At 30.5% G+C, this 21,883-nt stretch overlaps 3 protein-coding genes across 3 annotated transcripts; 2 read left to right on the top strand and 1 right to left on the bottom strand.

Moving 5' to 3' along the window:
* On the top strand, nt 1-19,174 carry LOC145741940 (solute carrier family 4 member 11-like). Its single transcript, XM_082559638.1, has 24 exons — nt 1-117; nt 949-1,087; nt 1,753-1,900; nt 4,126-4,313; nt 4,932-4,975; nt 5,131-5,230; nt 5,572-5,694; nt 6,413-6,503; nt 6,837-6,960; nt 7,290-7,484; nt 7,691-7,781; nt 8,974-9,096; nt 9,673-9,786; nt 10,226-10,358; nt 10,816-10,889; nt 11,129-11,173; nt 11,277-11,469; nt 11,649-11,755; nt 12,401-12,563; nt 16,041-16,217; nt 16,569-16,680; nt 17,022-17,102; nt 17,334-17,503; nt 17,835-19,174. Exons 2-24 carry the CDS (start codon nt 1,057-1,059, stop codon nt 17,890-17,892), a joined length of 2,685 nt encoding a protein of 894 aa, XP_082415764.1. The 5' UTR covers nt 1-117; nt 949-1,056; the 3' UTR covers nt 17,893-19,174.
* Nucleotides 13,413-16,002, top strand: LOC145741797 (bifunctional epoxide hydrolase 2-like). Its single transcript, XM_082559449.1, has one exon. The coding sequence runs from the start codon at nt 13,456-13,458 to the stop codon at nt 15,157-15,159; it is 1,704 nt and encodes a 567-aa protein (XP_082415575.1). The 5' UTR covers nt 13,413-13,455; the 3' UTR covers nt 15,160-16,002.
* LOC145741941 (kelch-like protein 40) lies at nt 18,844-20,999 on the bottom strand. Its single transcript, XM_082559639.1, has one exon. It carries the CDS (start codon nt 20,960-20,962, stop codon nt 19,901-19,903), a length of 1,062 nt encoding a protein of 353 aa, XP_082415765.1. The 5' UTR covers nt 20,963-20,999; the 3' UTR covers nt 18,844-19,900.
* Between the last annotated feature and the right edge of the window lie 884 nt (nt 21,000-21,883).

The raw sequence follows: 21,883 nt of genomic DNA, 5'->3' as shown, positions 1-21,883 counted from the left end.
AGCCAAATAGAATTACATTTTAGAAGTAACAAATATTTTAGCTCGTTTTTATTATATAACAAAAGCAGAGATACAAAGATTATCGTCACAAAACAAGTAAGAAGAAAGGAATAAAAGGTGAGCACGAGTAGGCCTACTGATTCACTTTTGTTCATTTTTTACATTTCTTTCCCACGATTGAAGCCTGTTTTGTGTCAAATTAACCCCTATTCGCAAGTAAGTAATTGGTGCAATTAATTATGCGCCTGTTACCGATTCTACCAAGCAATTGGAAATTAAAAAAAATGTATTTTAAGAAATTTGACTTTAAAAATTTAAATTAAAAATGGTTGTGTTATGGTTTTAATGTGTGTGCAGTATATTATATATAAATGGGGCATTTCTAGTTTAATTTTCGCTTGTTAGTAACTCGAAATAAACCGCAATTTTCTAAAAATCGGCAATTTCACAGCGTGCAGTAATTGAAGCATAACCAACGTACCTATATGGCCTATTTTGCAAACGGATAAAACCGGAGTAAAGCCCATGTAAAAACTTAATACCACTTGAGAATATAAAAATGGACACAAATGGTCTATACTTTAGACCTATTGACTGGCACTTGATGTGACCTAAAGCAATTTATTTTGTTTGTTGTTTATAAATTTATAACCGGAGTTAATGTTGTATTTTTAAAGGTGCCTTAACAATATGTTAATATTAGGATAGGGCATATCATTGTAAATAGTTTCAATATATACTTTTCCAATAATTGCTTTAATATTTGTATATGACCTTCGTGTCGGTATTTGACCTTGAGTAGTGCTTTCTGATAAGGATATTTAATATTTGGTTTTCGTTTTTCATGCTATGTTTGAAAATAGAACCCACAATTTGGTTAAACAAAATGTTAAACACTAATTCTTTAAACAGTGAAGTTTAAACAGGATTAAACGTTTATATTTTTAGTTTGATTCACGTATGCATTCACATTACGATCTGAAAAACATTAAACTAACAGTTTTTAAACGAAAAAAGAAAAAATTATCAGATTGTGATTTAACTTAAGCAAAAAAAATGACTGGATCGAAAAATGAACCTAAGTCAGGTAAGAGATATTACTAAATAAACTTTATTATTTACTACATGCTTAAAAAAAGGGTTTAATATGACAGTCAAAAATTGACGTTTAATAGCATGCTATAAACTTATTTGCACAATAAAAATGTTTTTACGATAAATTTACTTTTTTTGATAATTTAAAAATTTTTTAACGACGTAATATGTTATCTATTAACATAAAGCTTACTACTATTATAAGGTAAATAAAAAAACTTTTTTACTCTTTTTTTATTACTTTTACATAAACTTTTTAAACTGTAAAAACTCATATTTATCATTTTTAAAATGTTTTTTTTTTATTAATTCTGTATATTGCTAACCTAATCATTATTTTAATTTTTAAAATAAAAATTTTAAAAAATAAATAAATTTACGCACAAAATAAATGTATAGTTGACTTTGTTATCAAAAAATATTTTAAATTTCTAACTCTTTTAAAATAAAAATTTTTTTTTTTAAATTAACTAGTATTAAATAAGAGCACGATGTGGTAAAAATGTATTGTCATTATTATTTAAAAGTTATGCTATACTACAAATTAATTATTCAATTAAAATAACAAAGTCAATTTACCATTTCAAAATATCTTGTTTGTATTATTAAATCGATTAAATTGTTACGTCACTATCAAAATATTGTTTTTTTACTCAGACAACACTGGACAAGATTACGACAATCCAGTGTTCGAGGACAATAACGATGAAAATCACGTGACTAATGGTCATATAACGAACGACGAGGTACGAGTGGTGTTTAGGGGATCCACCGAAGAAGGCTTGAAGAATGAAAAGGGTGATAGGTAAACAAAATTATTTTGTTTTAATAAAATTTTTGTACATAAAAAGTAAGAATTTCGGCATTTTCTTGTATTACCGAAAACGACGCTTAACCGAAATTTAAGGTCGAAATTTTTGATAATTTAAAAATTTATTTGGCCATGTTTTAGTAAAGATGTTAGGCTAAAAAGGGGGTTATTGGAAAAATTTGTACTATCTATAAAATGTCGTTTTTGAGCATATGGGTTTTAGTAAAAAATATATTTAGTAACTTAACAATTATCAAAATTTTCGAATGCTGTTTAGTTTAAACTTAATTTATAAAAACACTAAGTTGTTGAACGTCATCTTGCAAACAATTAAAAACAAATATTGTCGTTAATAAATTACTAGAAAACCCCCAACTTAAATATTGCGTTTTATGTAATCTTTTTACTTAGTCGTTATCGTTTTTATCGTAAAAGGGGGCGTGTCGACCACCAGGGGCGTAACAATTATTGTCATAGGCCTTGGCATCAAACGACAAACCAAAAGGTTTCGGGTTCAAGCCGCACCAATGTCACATTATTTGCCCTTAAGCCTGACATTTACAAACAGTTTAAACACACCAGAGGGTTTCGGGTTCGAGCCGCACTAATGCCACAGTATTTGCCCTTAAGCCTGGCTTTTACTGATAGCTTAAACACACCAAAAGGTTTGAGGTTCGAGCCGCACCAATGCTACATTATTTGCCCTTAAGTCTGGCATTTAGAAAATAGCTTAAACACACCAAAAGGTTTTAGGTTCGAGCCGCACCAATGCCACACTATTTGCCCTTGAGCCCGTTTTTTACAGATAGCTTACGTCACAACAGCACACCCTTACCCAATAAAATATAAAACTTTTTAAGTTAATAAGAAAAAAATAAAAAAGCCTAGTTAAATATTAAAAATATATTTTTTTTTTAATAGCTCAGGTAATTGTTTCATCATAACAATAAGCGTAATATGACCTCATAATGCAAGATTAATTAAACCGGATATTGCCCAACAATATAAAGAGCCACAATTTAGACCTGTTAATACTATTAACATAAACCGTTTACCATATGTTAATACTTAATAGATATTTACATATTTGGTTGGTATGTTGTTTAAAATGCAGTCTAAATTGTATAGAATGTTACATAGTAAGCTTAGTTATTGTTTATTACAATAGAACTAATAGAAAAAAGTTTTTATTATCAATAGAAACAATATAAAAATATATTTTCCGGTTTGATACGAAATTGGTGCATATGTATATAAAAGAATTAGGCTATATTATCAAACTCTAGTTTAATGCAAAAAAATAACAGTATTATGTAGTAATTTTAACTAAAAAAAAATTGATAATGATTTTTCCGCGTAGGCTGGTATATAAATAAAGGCAGATATTTAACGATATTGTTGTTGTAAGCATAGAAAAAAGATGGATTAAAATCTGTTAAATAAATATGAAAAGCAAAGAAATATACCCGAGCAACAGTTGGTCGGGTAGGAGAACAATAACAATTCCAATTCGGAGGTAGAGCTTTTATGTTTAACTTATTACTTGGTATTGAAACCACAATATTTTAACCTTGCAAATATTTGATTCGGTTTCGTTGAGCTATTGTGTGTTTTATATACTTATAAATCTCATTTTTTAAAACTTTACTATTAGATTCAATTTATTAGGAATTCCAATAATTAAAATCTCTAATATTTCTTATTATTAACATATTTTGCGCATTTATTGCGCAATTTTAGGTAATTTTTAAAGCAAAATAGGGTTGGATTATTGTGTGTTTTATATATATACATATTTGGATTTTTTTCTTTGAAACTTTATCATCAATTTTGATTCAAAAGGACATTTATAAAAAAAATTATTTTTATTCATATATTTTGCAAAAATATTACGCATTCGGTTAAATTTCGAGCAAAAATTCAGGCTATTGTTTATATACATAAATAAACTGACAAATATTGAACAATTTATGCGCAATCTTATTTATTAACATGAAATAATATTTAATTATTTGTTGATTATTTAAATATTAATCATATTATAAACAATAAAACAACGCAAACCTCATTTAATTATATTGGTTGAGCAAACTGTTTACAAATTAAATAATTTTAAATATTCTAGAGATTGTTAAAATAAAAATTAAATATTAACATTAAAAATAATAAATTATTAAAATTTAATTAATTACAAAAAAAAATTTATTTTATTTTTACAGATATCGAACTACTTCTCTTAATCCCAGTCTCGACTACGATGACGTCATATCGGCTGAACAGCTGACTAATGACGTCATCGGGACAGATTTCAAGGTCAACAAAACTACGTCACCAACCAATCTACATAATCGCCGCGCTTCAGTGGGCATCGTGAGAAGTGTTGGAAAGTCACGTGATTTAAAAACCGGTCAGTGATTGGTTCATTTATTGTTCTTTTGTATATATCTTTATCCTCGATGTGGGAAAGTCAAATGTGCGACTTTAACATAAAGTAACATCAGTTACTCCGACCCAGTTTCAAGTTGCCTGTGTCAGTTTGGAATTTTATAGATTATAGTCGCCTGACAATAAAGCTGCTGATTAATATTGGCTGAGCAGGAGTTCATACCGTTTAAAGCGCCTTACTTATAGGTGCTACGACATGAGGACAGTGGGGATCAAACTCTGAACTTTCTTTAGTAAAATTTACAAATATTAACTGTATTATATATAAACTAGAAAACAAAAACCGGACCAAATATAAGGTCGAATAAACCCTTTACAATTTGTCGTGCAGTCGGCATTTAAAATAAAAGATTATTTAAGTTCGTTTACAATAAGCTCAATATTAAATTACATCTTAAATTAAATAAACTTTTAAACCTGACTTTAATTATAACTAAACATGGTAACAGTATCTGTTATAGGTAACTTTATATTGTGAGGTAGCACAAGTTTGTGGAGTTTATGACGTCACAGAACATGTTTTATTCTTGTCACACAATGATGAAGTCACGTAATTTAAATCTGTTTTATTTATTTTTAGAAAGCGATTATTATCATAGAGAACTTATTCTTAAAATAAGAAAGGTAATTTTAAATATATTTCTTTTTTACTTACTTAAGGTCTGGTGTTTAATTCCCACCTTTGACATATCATAAAATATATATTTGTTTTAAAAATCTCTTTTTTTTTGTACTTTTTTTATTTTGATCTAAATTTTGTCAAAATTTTATTTTTACAGACCCTCCCACTCAAAAATTTTAAGGATGAGATTCGAGCTAGAAAGGATTTGGAAAAGTTCTTGGTTCAACCAGTTGTGTTATTAGATACACCTCATACGAGTAAGTTAAAAGTTTTGGTTAATTTAAGTGTATACTAACTTGTGTAGTAAATAATTTAAATTATTTTTAATTATAAGTAAACGTTAGTATATGCAAATTTTGAAATTGTAAAGTTAGCAAAATCGAAATTATAACTGTTGCTCTGTAGGTTCTTGGTTCGATTCCCACTGCTTCCATGTTGTAATAGGTGTACTGCTAGCATTTATAAGCGTATTGTATTCAATTTTCTTCGTCAGCAGTTTAATTATCGGGCAATGTTTAAGTCGCGCATTCGACTTTTCCACATCGAGGATAAATTTATATTTAATTTTTGTTAAACCTTTGTATTTAAATGATTTAAGGTCTTGAACTTATTGTTGACGAATTATTGAAAAAACTTCAGAAAGATTTGGATGTTGATGAGTCTATTACGTCACAAGCGGGCCAAAACTTCTTCACTTTTCAGGAAGAATGGGAGAACTCACGTGAGTGCAATCATGCGTAAACTTTAATTAAATTTATATAACGCTAAAATATTTAAGTTTTTTTTAATTAATTAACAAATATAAAACGAAATTAAGAATTTGCTCGACCTTTGTAATGTAAACCTTAGGTCATACTATTGATTCCTACTGCTGGCATGTTTAATTCTTAAGTTATACAAATACTTGTGTGTGTGTGTGGCATTGGTGCGGCTCGAACCCGAAACCTTTTGGTGTGTTTAAGCTATCTGTAAGCATCGGGCTTAAGGGTAAATAGGGTGGCATTGGTGCGGCTCGAACCCGAAACCTTTTGGTGTGTTTAAGCTATCTGTAAACGCCGGGCTCAAGGGTGAATAGTGTGGCATTGGTGCGGCTCGAACCCGAAACCTTTTTGTGTGTTTAAGCTATCAGTAAACGCAGGGCATGAGGACAAATAGTGTGGCATTAGTGCGGCTCGAACCCGAAACCTTTTAGTGTGTTTGAGCTATCTATAAACGCCGGGCTTGGGGCGAATAGTGTGGCAATAGTGCGGCTCGAACCCGAAACCTTTTAGTGTGTTTAAGTTATCTATGAACGCCGGGCTTGGGGAGAATAGTGTAGCTTTGGTGCGACTCCAACCTATAACCTCTCGGCTCGTAGTCCGATGTCATATGACCGGTATATCACACTACCGGACCCAAACACACGAGTTACTTACAAACTCTATATTATATATTAACAGTAGCTTCGGTCGATCAACTGAGGGAGACAATCCAAGGAGTTCGATATAAAGCGGAGGGTGCGGATTATGAGGAGACGTGGATCACGGCTTTGTAAGTTTTTTAATTTGAATTATCACAGATTATTATTAATGACGTCATAAATACACGTAACAAAGTAACGACGAAATGAATGATAAGTCAACGTCACAAGTGATTACCGATAACGTCATAAATAAAAACTAATAGTGACGTAACAAAGTAGTGACCTAATAAATTATACTAATATGACGTCACGAGTAAACCTAAAAATGACGTCACAAACAAACATAAAAATGACGTCACAAATAAACCTAATAGTAACGTCACAATTAATCTTATAATGGCGTTACAATTAATCTTATAATGACGTCACAATTAATCTTATAATGACGTCACAATATGTAGATGTTCGTTGCCGATGTTGAAGAAGAGTCACGTGGGGATAGCTAGATTGAAGAACCCTTTAAATTTGGGAAACAAATGTGAAGAAGTTAAATTTGTGCTCGCTGTGATAGCTCCCAGAAGAGAGGTAGGGAGTTTTTACTGTTGATAATGTTAATAAATTTACAATTTTTGTATATACATTAATCCTCGTTGTGGAAAGGTCAACTTTACGACCAAAACAGAGTAACATCAGTTACTCCGATCCAGTCTCGAGTTGCCTGTTTCAGTTTAGGATATTATACAAAAGGTTTGGGGTTTGAGCCGCACCAATGCCACACTGTTCGTCTTTAAGCTAGCTCAAAAAGATATCTTAAACACATCACAACAGCACACTCTTTCTAATAAAACTTTAACACATCGCCTAAAAGTGATATGGTAACAAAATTAACCGAGTTTTTGATCCAAAATGTTTAGAAATTCACTAAAAACGCGGTTGAGATCGGTCGAACCTTCTCCTCCATCATGTGCAACGATGAGTTCAGACTCAAACTTCTCGATGCATCTTGTGAGTCTGAGTTCAAGGAAGCTCTCACTCTGGAGAGTGTGAAGTATAAGAAACAGTTGAGTGAGTCGTTCTCCGACGACCATGAAGGCGGAAACGAAGCCGAGGTAAGTGTGTGTGACGTCATGCTTACGCCTTTGTGACGTCATAAAACATTGTATTTGTTTTTAATTTAGCAAAATAAAGTGTTTGTGACGTTTTATACGCACTAATTACGTCATTTAATATGTCATGACGTCATTTTAATTTTGTATGACGTCACATTAGTAAAACTACAGAGTTTTAGTTAACACAAAATATTGATTTTATTTAGTTTGAAGATTATCGTTTTCATGATTTTGGTCGCGGAGTTTTGGATGATTTAAAACGAAGAATACCATTTTACTGGTCCGACTTTAAAGATGGTAAGTACTATATTATTGGTATGTCTTCAGAATCTTTTTATAGTTTGTTTTAATAAAAGGTTAATATCATTTTATTGGTTTATTGTGACGAAGAGTTGGTATCATTTTATTGGTTTGTCTTAATAATTGGTTAATACCATTTTATTGGTCCGACTTTAAAGATGGTAAGTACCATATTATTGGTCTGTTTTGACAATTGTTTAGTATCTTTTTTAAAGTTTGTTTTAATAAATAGTTAATACCATTTTATTGGTTTGTCTTAATAAATGGTTAATACAATTTGATTGGTTTGTCTCAATAAATGGTTAAAATTATTTAATTGGTTTGGTTAACAAATGAAAGGTACCATTTTATTGGTTTGGTTAATAAATGGTTAAAATTATTTTATTGGCCTTTTTTAAAAAAAGTTAGAATTATTTGATTGGTGAGTTTTAATAAATGCTTAATGCCATTTTATTGAATTGTCTTAATAAATGGTTAATACCATGTTAATGATCTGTCTTTAAAAATGGTAGGTACCATGTTACTGGTCTTGAAAATTCTGTTTAACAATGCTAATTTTTGCAGCAAATTTAAATTGTTTTATAAAAATTATTAGAAGATTTTCGGAAAAAATTTTATGACGTCAGAGTTAATGTTATTAAATATTTGATATTTAAACTTTGTTGATATTAAAAACAATATTATAACGGATTAACAAAATTTAAATCAACGATCGAATTTTTCGTAACAAAAATGCTCATTATACACAATAATCTCTTACTTAATGACGTCATAGAATGTTAATTTTTACGTCAAATTTGATTTTCTAAGTTTTGTTTATATGCATATAAGGAAAGTTGACTAAATACGTTAAATTTTAATAATTGTTATTTAAGCTGAAGTATTTTAAACATTTTGCTATTTTTTGATGTATCTTTATCCTCAATGTGGGAAAGTCGAATGCGCGACTTAAACATAAAGTAACAACAGTTACCCTGACCCAGTCTCGAGTTGCCTTTAGCATTTTGGGATATTATAGATTATATTTGCCCGATAATTATACTGCTGATTAAGTGCTGGCTCAGCAGGTGTTCAGACCGTTTATAGCGCCTTACTCAAGGGCGCTACAGCATGAGAGCAGTGGGGATCGAACCACAACCTCATGTAGTGGAGCCAAGTGTTTTGTTATTTATCATTTTTTTTTATTTAGGTATTGTGGGCAAACATACGATCCATAAACTGGTGGCCACCGTATTTTTCCTTTATTTTGCTTGTCTCCTTCCTGATATTGCGTTCGGTACTTTGTACGAGAAAAATACAAACGGACAAATTGGTAAAAAATAAATAAAAGTATTTTTTTTGTATATATCTTTATCCTCGATGTGGGAAAGTCAAATGCGCGACTTAAACATAGAATAACAACTGTTACTCCGACCCAGTCTCGAGTTGCCTTCAGTAGTTTGGGATTTATTTATTTTAAATATTTCGGCATGGTTATTATTCTTATTATATTAAAAAAAAGATGTTCTTTTAGCTATTTTTGCATTGTTTTATTTTTTTTAAGCCAACGCAAGGTACGAATTAACGTTTAAAAAACGATTCGCTAAAAATGAGGTCGCATTTTTAGAGCAATTATTAGGTTCAAGTCATAATCTTCGTTTTTTTGTAACACTTAACGAGTTGCGTGGCATTTTTAAAATGTAACGTATTGTTAAACAATCGTTAATAATTTTTCGCACAAAAAACGAAACATTTTTGATTACTTTAAAACTGTATTATATATTTAAAAAATAAAAAAGAAAACAGTATATTTTAAAATTTTATAAAGTATAAAAAAAATAACTGTATTATTATTTATTTAATTTAAATTGTGGATGTTATTTCTAAATACTGAAAAACTCTTTTTTAGATGTTGTAGCTTGTATTTTATCTCAAACGATTGGTGGATTGTTTTTCGCATTTTTTAGTGGACAACCTATGCTTGTTTTACTTACAACTGCCCCTCTAGCTCTCTATGTTAAAGGTAGGTTATTGCTTTTCTTTAAATGTATTTGTAGAAAATTATAACATTTTCGTTGCCAAATTTAAGTATTTTCTAGAAAGTTATTTCTTTAGCAAATTTTTTGAAAACGCCGGGCTTAAGGGTAAACAGTGTGGCATTGGTGCGGCTCGAACCCGGAACCTTTTGGTGTGTTTAAACAATCTGTAAACGCCGCGCTTAAGAGCGAATAGTGTGGCATTGGTGCGACTCGAACCCGAAACCTTTTGGTGTGTTTAAGCTATCTGTAAACGCCAGGCTCAAGGACGAATAGTGTGGCATTGGTGCGGCTCGAACCCGAAACCTTCAGACTCGTAGTCTCGTAGTCCGATGCTATGACCATTATACAAAACTACCGAACCACGGTTAATTTTTTTAAATCTCTGTTTTTTATTTTGTTTTTACTTTTAATTTTTTTTTGCAGTTGTATTTCTGGTCAGTGAGACGTTTAACTTAAACTTTTTATCAATGTACACTCTGGTTGGAATATGGAACGGAGTTTTTCTTATTATTCAATCCATGTTTAATATCAGTAAACTCATGAAATACTCGTCAAGGTAATCATGTGTTATTTGATTTATTTCGTGGTTGTTACGTCATATTAGCAGTATTAACTATATCATAAAATTTAGTTTTTAAACATTTTTTGTGGCGCGCAGGTGAATTATTGCAGGCAATAATGGTTTAGAGTTAAAATGCCGACTATAGGGTGATTAATTGACTAGTATTTTTTGTATAAATCTTTATCCTCGATGTGGGAAGGTCGAATGCGCGACCTGAACATAAAGTAACATCAGTTACCCAGACCCAGTCTCGAGTTGCCTGTGGCAGTTTGGGATATTATATAGATTATAATTGCCCAATAATTATGCTGCTGATTAAGTGCTGGCTCAGTAGGAGTTCATACCGTTTATAACAGCTTACTTAAAGGCGCTACAGCATGAGATCAGTGGGGATCGAACTCAAGACATGCTGTCGGTATTTTAATATTTCAACTAAATGTTTTTATTTTAGGTCGACTGAGGAAATTTTTGGATTTTTTATTGCTCTTGCATTTACAGCTGATGCAATTAAAGCGGCAAAAATTAGTAAGATTATTAAATATAAGTTAAACTTTGTATTTAAATATTTACAGATTTCCAGAACATTTTTGCAAATTTTTTTAAGAATGTTTTTTTCTTAAAGATATATTTATAAAATTTAGTTATTGTTTTAATTTTTTTTGCTTATAGTAGTAACATGTTTTATATACTACTTGTTTAAAAAATAATTACACGGTTTATTTTAATTCTGCCCTGAGGATATTTAAATTGTTTTCATTTTTTAGATTTCGAGAAAAATTATCATTTTCCATCAACAACGACATCTCCTGGTAAAAAATTAGTTTAAAAATATTAATTGAAATTAAAAAAAATGTAAATTGAGAATTTTTATTAATTGTCAAAGTTTTTAATTTTTTAATTTATTAATTTTAGTCATGAATTCGACTACTGTTGCGACGACAATGGCGAGTGTGACGTCATCGAACACGACCTCCAGCGTAGAGAGTTTACTTCCGGATTGTGTGTCGAAAGATTTTTGTTTCCGGCCGGAGAACTCAGTTTTATTTTTGTTTTTAATGTTGGGAACTTTGTGGCTGGGGATGACTCTGCTCAGATTCGAAGATTCGTGAGTTTTAAAAAAAAGTTAAATTTTTTTTGTATATATCTTTATCCTCAATGTAGGAAGATTCTTTTAAAACATAGGTCTATCTAAAATAATAAAAAAAACTTTTGAATAAAACATTTTAATGACACTATAAAATTTATTATAATTGGTTTTAAACTCTATTAAATATTTTGTTTTAGTCAGTTCCTGTCGTCTACAAAGCGAGAAATACTGAAGGATTATGCCCTTGCTATCACTGTTATCTTCTTCTCATTTATTGGCTCATTCGTGTTTCAAGGAATACAACGTAAGTTTATTATTCTTAATATTTATCCTCAATGTGGAGAGGTCAACTAACATTAAGTAACATCGGTTACCCCGACTTAGTCACGGGTTGCATTTGCCAGTTTTTTTGTATTTATTTATCCTTAATGTGGAAGGGTCAACTTCACGACCTAAACATAGAGTAACATTTGTTACCCCAACCCAGTTTTAAGTTGCCTGTGCCAGTTTGGAATATAGATTATAATTACCCGTTTTTTTCCTTTTTGTTTTTTTGGGGCTTTTAGTTGTTGTGTGATAATACCGTTTTGTTTTCACCTTAAAAACTAAAAAAGTAAAATTATTGGAAGTTTAACATAGTTTGTTTTTAAGTAAGGTTTCTCCTATAAAATAACCTACAAACAAATATGAGTAAAACGTTATAAACGGTATAAACTCCTGCTGAGCCAATACTTAATCAGCAGAATAATTACCAGGCAATTAAAATTTATAATATCCCAAACTGCTAAAGTTAACTCGAGACTGGGTCGGAGTAACTGATGTTACTCTATGTATAGGTCGCTCATTAGACCTTACATCAAGGGTAAAGATATCCACAAAAATACATATAGATACATATAAAAATGTTGTTTAGTTGTTATATAATTTAACCTACTACTTCTTTTTAAAGTGGAGGCGTTTAACTACAGTGGGATATTATTCGAGTTTTCCAACGTTACCGGTGTTTCTATAGAAGGACATTTTCTTGCAGTAGGACTGGGTTTATGTTTAAGTATTTTGTTCTTCGTCGATCAAAATGTTTCGGCTGCCCTGGTCAACGCCCCAGAAAATAAGTAAGTTAATATTGTTTTTATATTTATTTATTTTCTGATGTGGGAAAGTCGAATGCGCCACTTAAACATAGAGTAACATCAGTTACCCCGACCCAGTCTCGAGTTGTCTGTGGCAGTTTGGATATTATGTAGATTATAATTGTTCGATAATTAAACTGCTGATTAAGTATTGGCTCAGCAGGAGTTTATATCGTTTATAGCGCCTTAATCGAAAGCTCTACAGCATGAGAGCATTGGGGATCAAACCCTGGACCTCGTGTAGTAATGCCAAGTGTTTCAACAACTACACCACAGTACTACTTTATAGGTAGTTGAATTTTTTTTGGAATTTTTTATTGTGTACAAATTTTTTTTATGTTCCAAAAAATATCCTGTGTTATTTTTTGTTTTACAAAAAATTGTAATATTAAAAAAATTGTTTGTGAAAATTTAAAATTTGCGATCGTTTTTCAACGTCATTCTACGCCGATTGTTGCGTAATAATGAGTCGACAAATTCACTAAAGCGTAACGACCCTCTCTCGTTTATAATTCTCTCTCTTTTTAAAAATTTTTTGCTTCATCAGCAAATTCCAAACATTTTATTTACACAATAAGTTTATGGTTAACTTATCACAAAAAACTAAAAAAAGATTAATATATTACATTAAATTCAGTTTAAATCTAAGGTGGTGTAGACAAAAAGTATAAATAAGTTTTTAGCTGAATATTAAGAATAATATAAAAGAATTTATTAAAATTTGAAGTTATGAAAATTAGTTAATGAACAACTTAGCATGACTTGCAAACTCAAATTTAAGAGCTTGTTTAAATTAAATTTACTTAAAAGCATTTATGTTTAGATGTTTAAATCTATATATACATCAATTAACAGACAGTTTAAAAGATTTAAAATGGTACGAAATATTGAATGTGTTTTATTTGATGTTGGGGGGGTTATTATCCCCCAACCCCAGATTAAAATTGCTAATTATGCGCAAGAACTTAAACTACCCCTCACATTTTTGAGGGAGGTTTTTATCAATGGAAAAGCATTCAAAAAACTGGAAAAAGGTGAATACACACTCTCTGAATTTCTTCCCATATTTGATGTTGAAGTAAAGAAACTTGCAGAAGAAAAGGGGTTGAATTTAGGCGACAAATTCTCAGCTCAAGAGCTTTTTAAACGAATTTCATCAATTAAAAAATCATCTACAGAACTTGAATCTATTGCTAACCAAGATATTCTAAGAGCGGCTACAATCCTTCGCTCAAATGGAATTAAAACTTGTGTTTTAACCAACAATTGGATCGTTGATGATAAAAACGATAAAATCATCACTTTAAAATTTGTCGCAGGTTTAAGAAACTACTTCAGTGAAGTTGTGCAGTCCGCACACTCGGGTTTAAGAAAACCTGACCCTAAAATCTACGAGCTAGCTTGTAGGAAAATGAAAGTGAGTCCGTATCAAACGGTTTTTCTCGACGATATTGGAGTCAACTTAAAATCTGCTTCCAACATTGGCATCACTCCTATTAAAGTAACCGACCCATTTGAAGCAGTGATGGAACTGGAGAAAATAACTGGTCTAAACTTACGGGACAAAGTCAAATACAGTCCTTTATTTCCAGCTCCTACTCTGCCTGAGGATTTGGTCCATGGGTTTGTGAAAATACGTGATGACATCAAAATTCATTATGTTGAGCTCGGAGAAGGACCGGTCGTGATTCTACTTCACGGTTTTCCTGATTTTTGGTTTGGTTGGAGACATCAGATTCCAGCCCTTGCTAATGCTGGGTACAGAGTAATTGCACTCGATCAGCGTGGCTATGGCGACAGCAGTGCTCCTTATGGGATACATGAATATTGTCAAGAGGAGTTGAGCAAAGATGTTATTGGGTTGATGGATGTACTAGGGGTTCATGTTGCTACGGTGATAGGCCATGACTGGGGTGGCCAATTGGCTTGGAATCTTGCCCTGCATTACCCTGATCGATTTAGGGGTGTCTGTGGGGTAAATACCCCATTTTTTGGGGTTAACCCTAAGCAGAGTCCGCTTAAAAGCATGCTGAAGAATCCCGGGGTGTTTGATTATCAACTTTACTTTCACACTCCTGGAGTCGCAGAAAAAGAACTCGAAAAAGATGTCAAAAAAACTCTGACCATTTTCTTACAAGGTGCAAATGATTATAAATCCAAAAATATCCTGGGTTCGACCTCAAATGTTCGCGCAAAAGGAGGGATTTTAGTCGGAGGGGATAAGATAAAAAGAGGTGGAATGTTAACCGAAAAAGAGTTAGAATATTACACTGAAAATTTCAAGAAAAATGGGTTCCGTGGTCCATTAAATTGGTATCGAAACATGGAAACTGATTGGAAATGGAGGTTAACTGTTGCACATCGCAAAATCTCGGTCCCAGGTTTGATGGTAACTGCTGAGAACGACGGAGTTTTAAAGCCAGAGTTTACAATTGGGATGGAGAAAAGGGTATCAAAGTTGGATAGGCTTCATATTAATAATTGCAGCCACTGGACCATGCAAGATCAGCCTTATAAGTTAAATCAAGGATTGATTGAATGGCTGAAAAAAATTCACCAAGTCTCAGCAAAATTGTAAAACTTTAATTTTTGGAGGCTCTTCTATTTTTTTTAATTTTGTGCTAAAATTATTCTTATAAATTTAAATTTTTTGTTATTTTTTACCATTAAGTATGAGTTAATTATTGTAGACTATTTGATTTTTTCATTTTTTGTTAATTTTTAGTTCTTTTTAAGCTAATTAAAGCTTTAAATCTAATTTAAATATTTAGCTCTTATTGTATGCACTTGTATAACTTTTTGCTTAAAATATTTCTTAAATATTTGATTTTTTAAATTTATTTTTGCATGTTTTATGCAAATTAACAACCATTAAGTTCATATTATATGCAATTATTTGTAATGCTAGTAGTAATAATAAGCTATTTTAATGTTGTGCTGTTATATTTTTGTAATTTTTTCTTTAATTTAAAACATTTTTAGTCAATTTGTAATACTTAAAAAATTAATGATACTTCTTATTTATAAAACCAAATTGTATATGTTAAAACAACTACAGAATATTAAGAAAAAGGCAGTTTAATATTTTAACATTTTAGTAAATTGATAAACATTAAATAAACCGGTCACAATTTTAATAGTTAAAATATAATTGCAACTCTCAACTAACATTTACCTGCGATAATATATGCAAGCCTAAATTCTTTTATTTTATAGACTTAATTAGTTCAACATAAAAATACCATTCACCAAGTTTTAATGTATATTATTAATATGAACATGTGGTTTACTGTAAATTATTTTCTGTAAAAATAAAACAATAAATAAAAACAACATGCAAAATTGTGAAAATCTAACATTTATATTAAATCATAAAAATATAAAATTAACAAAATTTAAAAAGTTATTCTTAAAATTTACAAATAAATAATTACCCAAAAAAAATATAATTTTTCCCAGATTAAAAAAGGGACCAGCTTACCACTGGGACTTGCTCGTTGTAGCGATTATCAACATTTTCCTCTCGTTGTTTAAACTTCCCTGGGTCCATGCAGCTTTACCCCACTCACCCCTCCATGTCAAAGCACTCGCTGATGTGGAACAACATGTCTCGGGGGTCGGGACCGTCACGGATCAGTAAGCACTGTTTTTATTTTAAAATATTCTTTAAATTTAAAATTTTTTTGATCATATTTGTTAAAGTAAAAAATATTAATTAAACAAAGATGATAAAAAATTTTAAACAGATTTTCAAACTATTAAATTTTAATAATTTTAATTACAATAAAAGTACAATAATTTGTGTAATTGACTAAGAGAGTTGGGAAGACAAGGGCATACAATATGTTAATTTGGTTATTGTAATCTGTGCGGTTGTTTTAATTTGACATATTATCATAAATTGATTTAATACAAAACAATAATTTTTAAAAGGTTATAAAAAAAAGACTAAAAAAAAAGATTTAAATTCTGTTTTTGTTTTTACAGGATTGTTAAAGTAAGAGAAACTCGGCTGACAACAATCCTCTCTCATATTTTGATCGGACTTTCTCTTTTATTTATTCCCATCCTCCAGTATATTCCTGTTGCTGTGCTTCAGGTAATAACTAAAATAAATATTAAATTGGGGACAAACCCAAGACTTTATTACATAATAAAGTATCATGTAAGGTCTTTGGTTTGATTCCCAATTGGTATATTCTGTTCCTTTAGTGCAGTATACAATCTGGATTTAATTCTAACTACCTCCATTTTGTAACCCTTTATATAAGGAGCTAATGGTGTTTTCTGTGATGCCTAAAGAATAATTTACAGTTTGGTAATCAGTTAATATACTTAGTCATTCAACCCGACACATTATTTCTAAATGTAAAAAAAAGCTTAAATTCAAAAAAAAAATTAAAAATAAATATACTAAACAGTACTTAATTAAAATTTTAGGGATTATTTTTGTTTATTGGATTTTCATCTTTTGCTGGAAACCAATTTTTTGATCGACTTTTGTTGTTCTTCACAGAAGGGGTAAATATTATTATTTTATACACAAAAGTAATGTTAATGCACTTAAAGTTGCTATACCTGAAACAATATAGCAATGCAAATGAACACATGTTACTCTTATGTTGTGATTAAAACCAACTAAATGTAACAACATTTTAGTGGTTAAAAAAAGAGATCATAATTTTACTAAAATCATTTTTAAATTATTACTAAATGTAAATTTATTTAAATATAAACAAACTTTTGATACAGAGTTCATATCCCCCAAACCATTATGTTCGCAAGGTCCCCCAACGTACATTACACCTCTTCACACTCTGTCAAATTGTTCAACTTGTTATTGTGTCTGGATTTGGTTTCGCTCCACAATTTTATCTCAAAATGGTTTTTCCAGTTCTTATTTTGCTTCTTTTACCAGTCAGGTAAGTTAACATATATTTTTTTTGAATATATCTTTATCCTCTATGTGGGAAGGTTGAATGCGCGACTTAAACATAGAGTAACATCAGATACTCCGACCCAGTCTCGAGTTGCCTGTGGCAGTTTGGGATATTATAGATTATAATTGCCTAAAATTAAACTGCTGATTAAGTATTGGCTTAGTAGGAGTTTAAACTGTTTATAGCGCCTTACTTACAGCATGAGAGCAGTGGGAATCGAACCCAGCATATCTTGTTGTAAAACTAAGTGTTCTAACCACTAGGAGATAAGGCTTTTATAAAAACTGCTAATTAAACACTTTTTTAATTGTAGGCACAAAATTTTGCCGCTTTTTATTGAACGCAAATACCTGGCTGTGTTGGATTCCTAGATTTTAACATTTTTAAAAAAAAGGTGTTTTATTTTTAATTCATTTTTGAATTTGAATTGGTGTGTTATGTTTTCTATAGTTTCTGGTTCGAATTATGCCTTTTTTTAATGAAATATGCTTAGCGTGCTTCTTTAAATTTATTCTATTTAAAATTTCTTTTTACCTTTTAATTTTATTTTTACTTTCTTGCAAATGATTGCTTTGATGTAAAATGTCTAATTTTTAAACTTGTGTAAAATGTGATTTTTTATTCTCTGTAGGGTGCTTGAATTTTTTTTGTTTGAATTTAGTTTTTAAATATTATTACAATCCAATTTCTGATCTTATTTAAAATAATTTTTTGAAAGGGTCGGTGGGATTTCATATTTAAATACCATTAACATATACATTAAGCACATAAAACTTTAAGTTAAGAACCTTAAATTTTAGTCACTTAGAAAGTAAGGATTTTTCTTTTATATTTTATTATGATAAGTTGAAAATCTATTTCAACTATCTTAACTTAATCACAAATTTCATTGAGGACTGTGTTTTATATTTTTTTTAAATTTTAACACAAAAGTACATACTTTAACAATCTTTTTTTAATAAGTGTTTGGCATTTGGCCTGGAACTTCAAAAAAAGCTGTATAAATCAGCAGCTTAAATATCAGGCAAATATAATTAATAACATTCTAAACTACTAAAGTCAATTTGATACTTGGTTGAGAGATATAAACAGTATGCTATGTTTGGCCATAAATTTTGACCCTATGTTAGAATAAATGTAGCCTTATGTTTATCCAAGAAATCAACTTAGCCACCACATCAAGGATAAATAATTTATGTAAACTAAAATAACCTAACAAAGAAAAAATTCTTTATTTAAACAGCTCTTTAATTTCTAACAATATTACTCATCACAAACTGAATTGTTAAAATAATTTTATTTACATTTAAGTCTATGTCACAGTTATGTTAAAACTTACATACCCCAAACTGCATTACATTTCACCAACACATTTTACAAAAAAGAAAAAGGGTTTCTATGCACCTACTGCTTAAATACAAACAAGCATGGGTATAAATTAAGTTAATAGGGAAAATATGCATTTAAGAATTATTGTAAATTTTAAAGTAATAAAGGGTGCATGCATTCACTTAGTTATCAAAAATGTCATGTGAAGAAATAATAATATAATTCAACAAAATAAAAAAAACTGCTATTTGTGGTGCGGGTAAATTATTAGGGGCAAATATTGGTCAAAAATTGCAACCATATAACGACAATTAAAATTTCAACTGTAGGAGTATCATCTAATTGAATTTATTTATGTAACAGGTAGATTTGCATACTAAATTTATTGTTGACATATTTTATGATGACATAGATTGGGTTTTAATGAAGGTGTAATATTTTTAATTTCAAAAATATATAAAAAAAAAAGAAACAAATTGTTTTAGAAGTACTTTTAGAAATAGTGCAACAAAATAGAAAAATAGATTTTTATGATAAAATACAACAAACGTGAAATTTAAAATTCTAAAAAAGTATCATAATTTCGTTTTACAACAATAGGTTTTCGATACAAAACATCAGTTTTTGAACTATTATTCCAACAAATATAATCCTGTTTTTTAAAGAGATTTAAAAAATAAATTAATTTATTTTTGTAAAAAATAAATAAATTAATTTATTTTTGTATCAGTTATTGAACTGGCATTCCAACAAATAGGATCCTGTTTTTTAAATTTATTTAAGATATAAAAAAATAAATCGGCCTATTCAGTAACATTTCAACTTTGGTAAAAGCATATTACTAAACACCATTTTACTGAACATATTTTTTGAAAATATTTTGCCATTTTACAGAGTAGGGTTGAGGGGTTTAATAGGTTTAATAGAGGGTCAGACTAAAAGCGATTTTATTGTCAGAAAAATGGCATTTTTGGGCATCTGGTTTTCAGTAACATTTCAGTATTCTCTTAAACTCTAAAAAGAGAAAATTAAAGGTGTTGGTGTTAATATTTATTGACTAGCACCTTGATTTGGAAGTCTAAAAACTTCACATTTTCCTGAAGGACCCTCCAAAGTAATTCCACCAAACACAAACAAATTGCCCTGAAATGCAGTGGAAGCTGCCGTGCTTCTTGCTGTGTTCATTTCAGTCAATCTTTTCCACTTTTTATTTGTCGGATCGAACATCTCGGTGGATTTCATCGGTTTTCCATCATTGCCGAGACCACCGCTAACAACGACTTGGTTGTCGACGACAACGGTCATAAAATCTCCACGCTTCGTCGGAATCGACATTTTCTTAGATGTGTCCCAGTCACCTTTTTCGTTTTGTTCGGCGGAATAAATCTCACAAGTGTCGCAGAAACCTTGTTGTGCATTTTGACGCAGCCCACCGACCGACACCAAATATTTGTCGGTGTTTGCATAACAGGGAAACACCCTTTTGCTAGGTATATCGGGGTAAACGACCCAGGATCGGAAGTCGAAGTTGTACACCTCGAACGAGGCAACAGGGATTTTACCCTGGCGGCCACCAAGAACGTAACCATTGCTGTTCCGGTAAAATGCAGTTGCAGCATATCTAGCAGTCGGCATGGGTGGAAAAGCTTGCCACTTTTCGTTCGCGGAACTTATCACAAGACACTTGAAATGGTCGCGTGGATTTGTATCCACTGCCATCCCACCAAAAATGTGGATTTTATTATCCTTTAAGAAAAATGCCATTCCCATCAAAGGCTCAGATAATGGCTGTAAACGTTTCCATTTATTTTCGGCAATTGAGTAAATTTCAACGGCATCAACTGGTGCTTGTGTAGGACCTACTCCCCCAATTGCGACAATCCTTCCTTCTATCGAGGCAACAATAGGGGCAGCTCGCTTTGTGGGCATACTCTTTAACTTGGTCCAAGTATTTTCCTTTACGTCATATACTTCTAGTGTGTTGATGGGTTGCCCTTTTTCATCACATCCACCGATTACATAAATTAAGCCGTTGTAACATGTTACTGATGCATAAACACGAGGCGCATTCATCGACGCAATTTCAGACCAAGTGAAGTTAACTAACGACATTTTGATCAACAAAAAAGTTTAAAACGTCAAAGTCTAAAAGTCTAAAAATGTATTTTTAGTTTTACTTTTTAATTATTTGATAACAAAAAAAAATCATTGCAATAGTAAACGGTTTAGGTACCCCTGCCAATAGTTAAATAAATTAAACAAATCAAAAACAAACTTTTCAACTTGTTTTTTTTGCAACCGATAAAGTTACTTGGAAACAACATTGGATAGCTAAGCTCGTGGACAGCTTATTCGGATAACTAAACGCGCGGACAGCTAGGCGTCGGATAACTTATACGCAGATTATTTATTCTAATATTTTTGGGGTAATAAAAGTGTTTAAAATTGTTTTTTATTTTTAAAGTTTGGTTTCGTGTGAACTATCTTGGGTCGATGACGTAATAGTTGTTTTTCCGAAACCGTATTTATGATTTTTCTTTTAAACACGTGATTTCTTATCAGTAAAAAGGTGTAAGTTTCGCACATTTTGCTGATAACACAAGCAAAGTTTGACTTTATCTATGGAATAGTTGTTTTGTTGGAATTTTAAATATTTAATATTAAAAAACAAAGCTTTTGTTGGAAATATTCTTTATTACTTGAAAATCTAAACGAAGACTAGAAGATTTTATGAGAAAAAAAACAAAAAGTTAAGTATAAGAAAATTACATTTATTCAAATTTCAGTAAACTTTAATAAAATATAGTTAAAATAGATTAATTTTTATATTTTGCTAATAAATCAGTAATTTAATCTAAAAGCAATTTTTTTGTAATAGTATATGTTTTAACTTTAACATTAAGCTTTTACTTTTTTGTATTAAATAAGTTTTTTTAACAGATCTTAGTTTGTTCAATGTTGGTTCACTGAATGTGTGTGATAAAGTTACTGAACTCTAATTTATTTGGAGCCTACAAACAATCTGTTAGTGTC

Source organism: Corella eumyota, chromosome 2, assembly GCF_963082875.1.
Source record: "Corella eumyota chromosome 2, kaCorEumy4.1, whole genome shotgun sequence".
In the NCBI taxonomy this organism is placed as follows: Eukaryota; Metazoa; Chordata; class Ascidiacea; order Phlebobranchia; family Corellidae; genus Corella; species Corella eumyota.
This window is presented reverse-complemented; position numbering and strand designations above follow the sequence as displayed.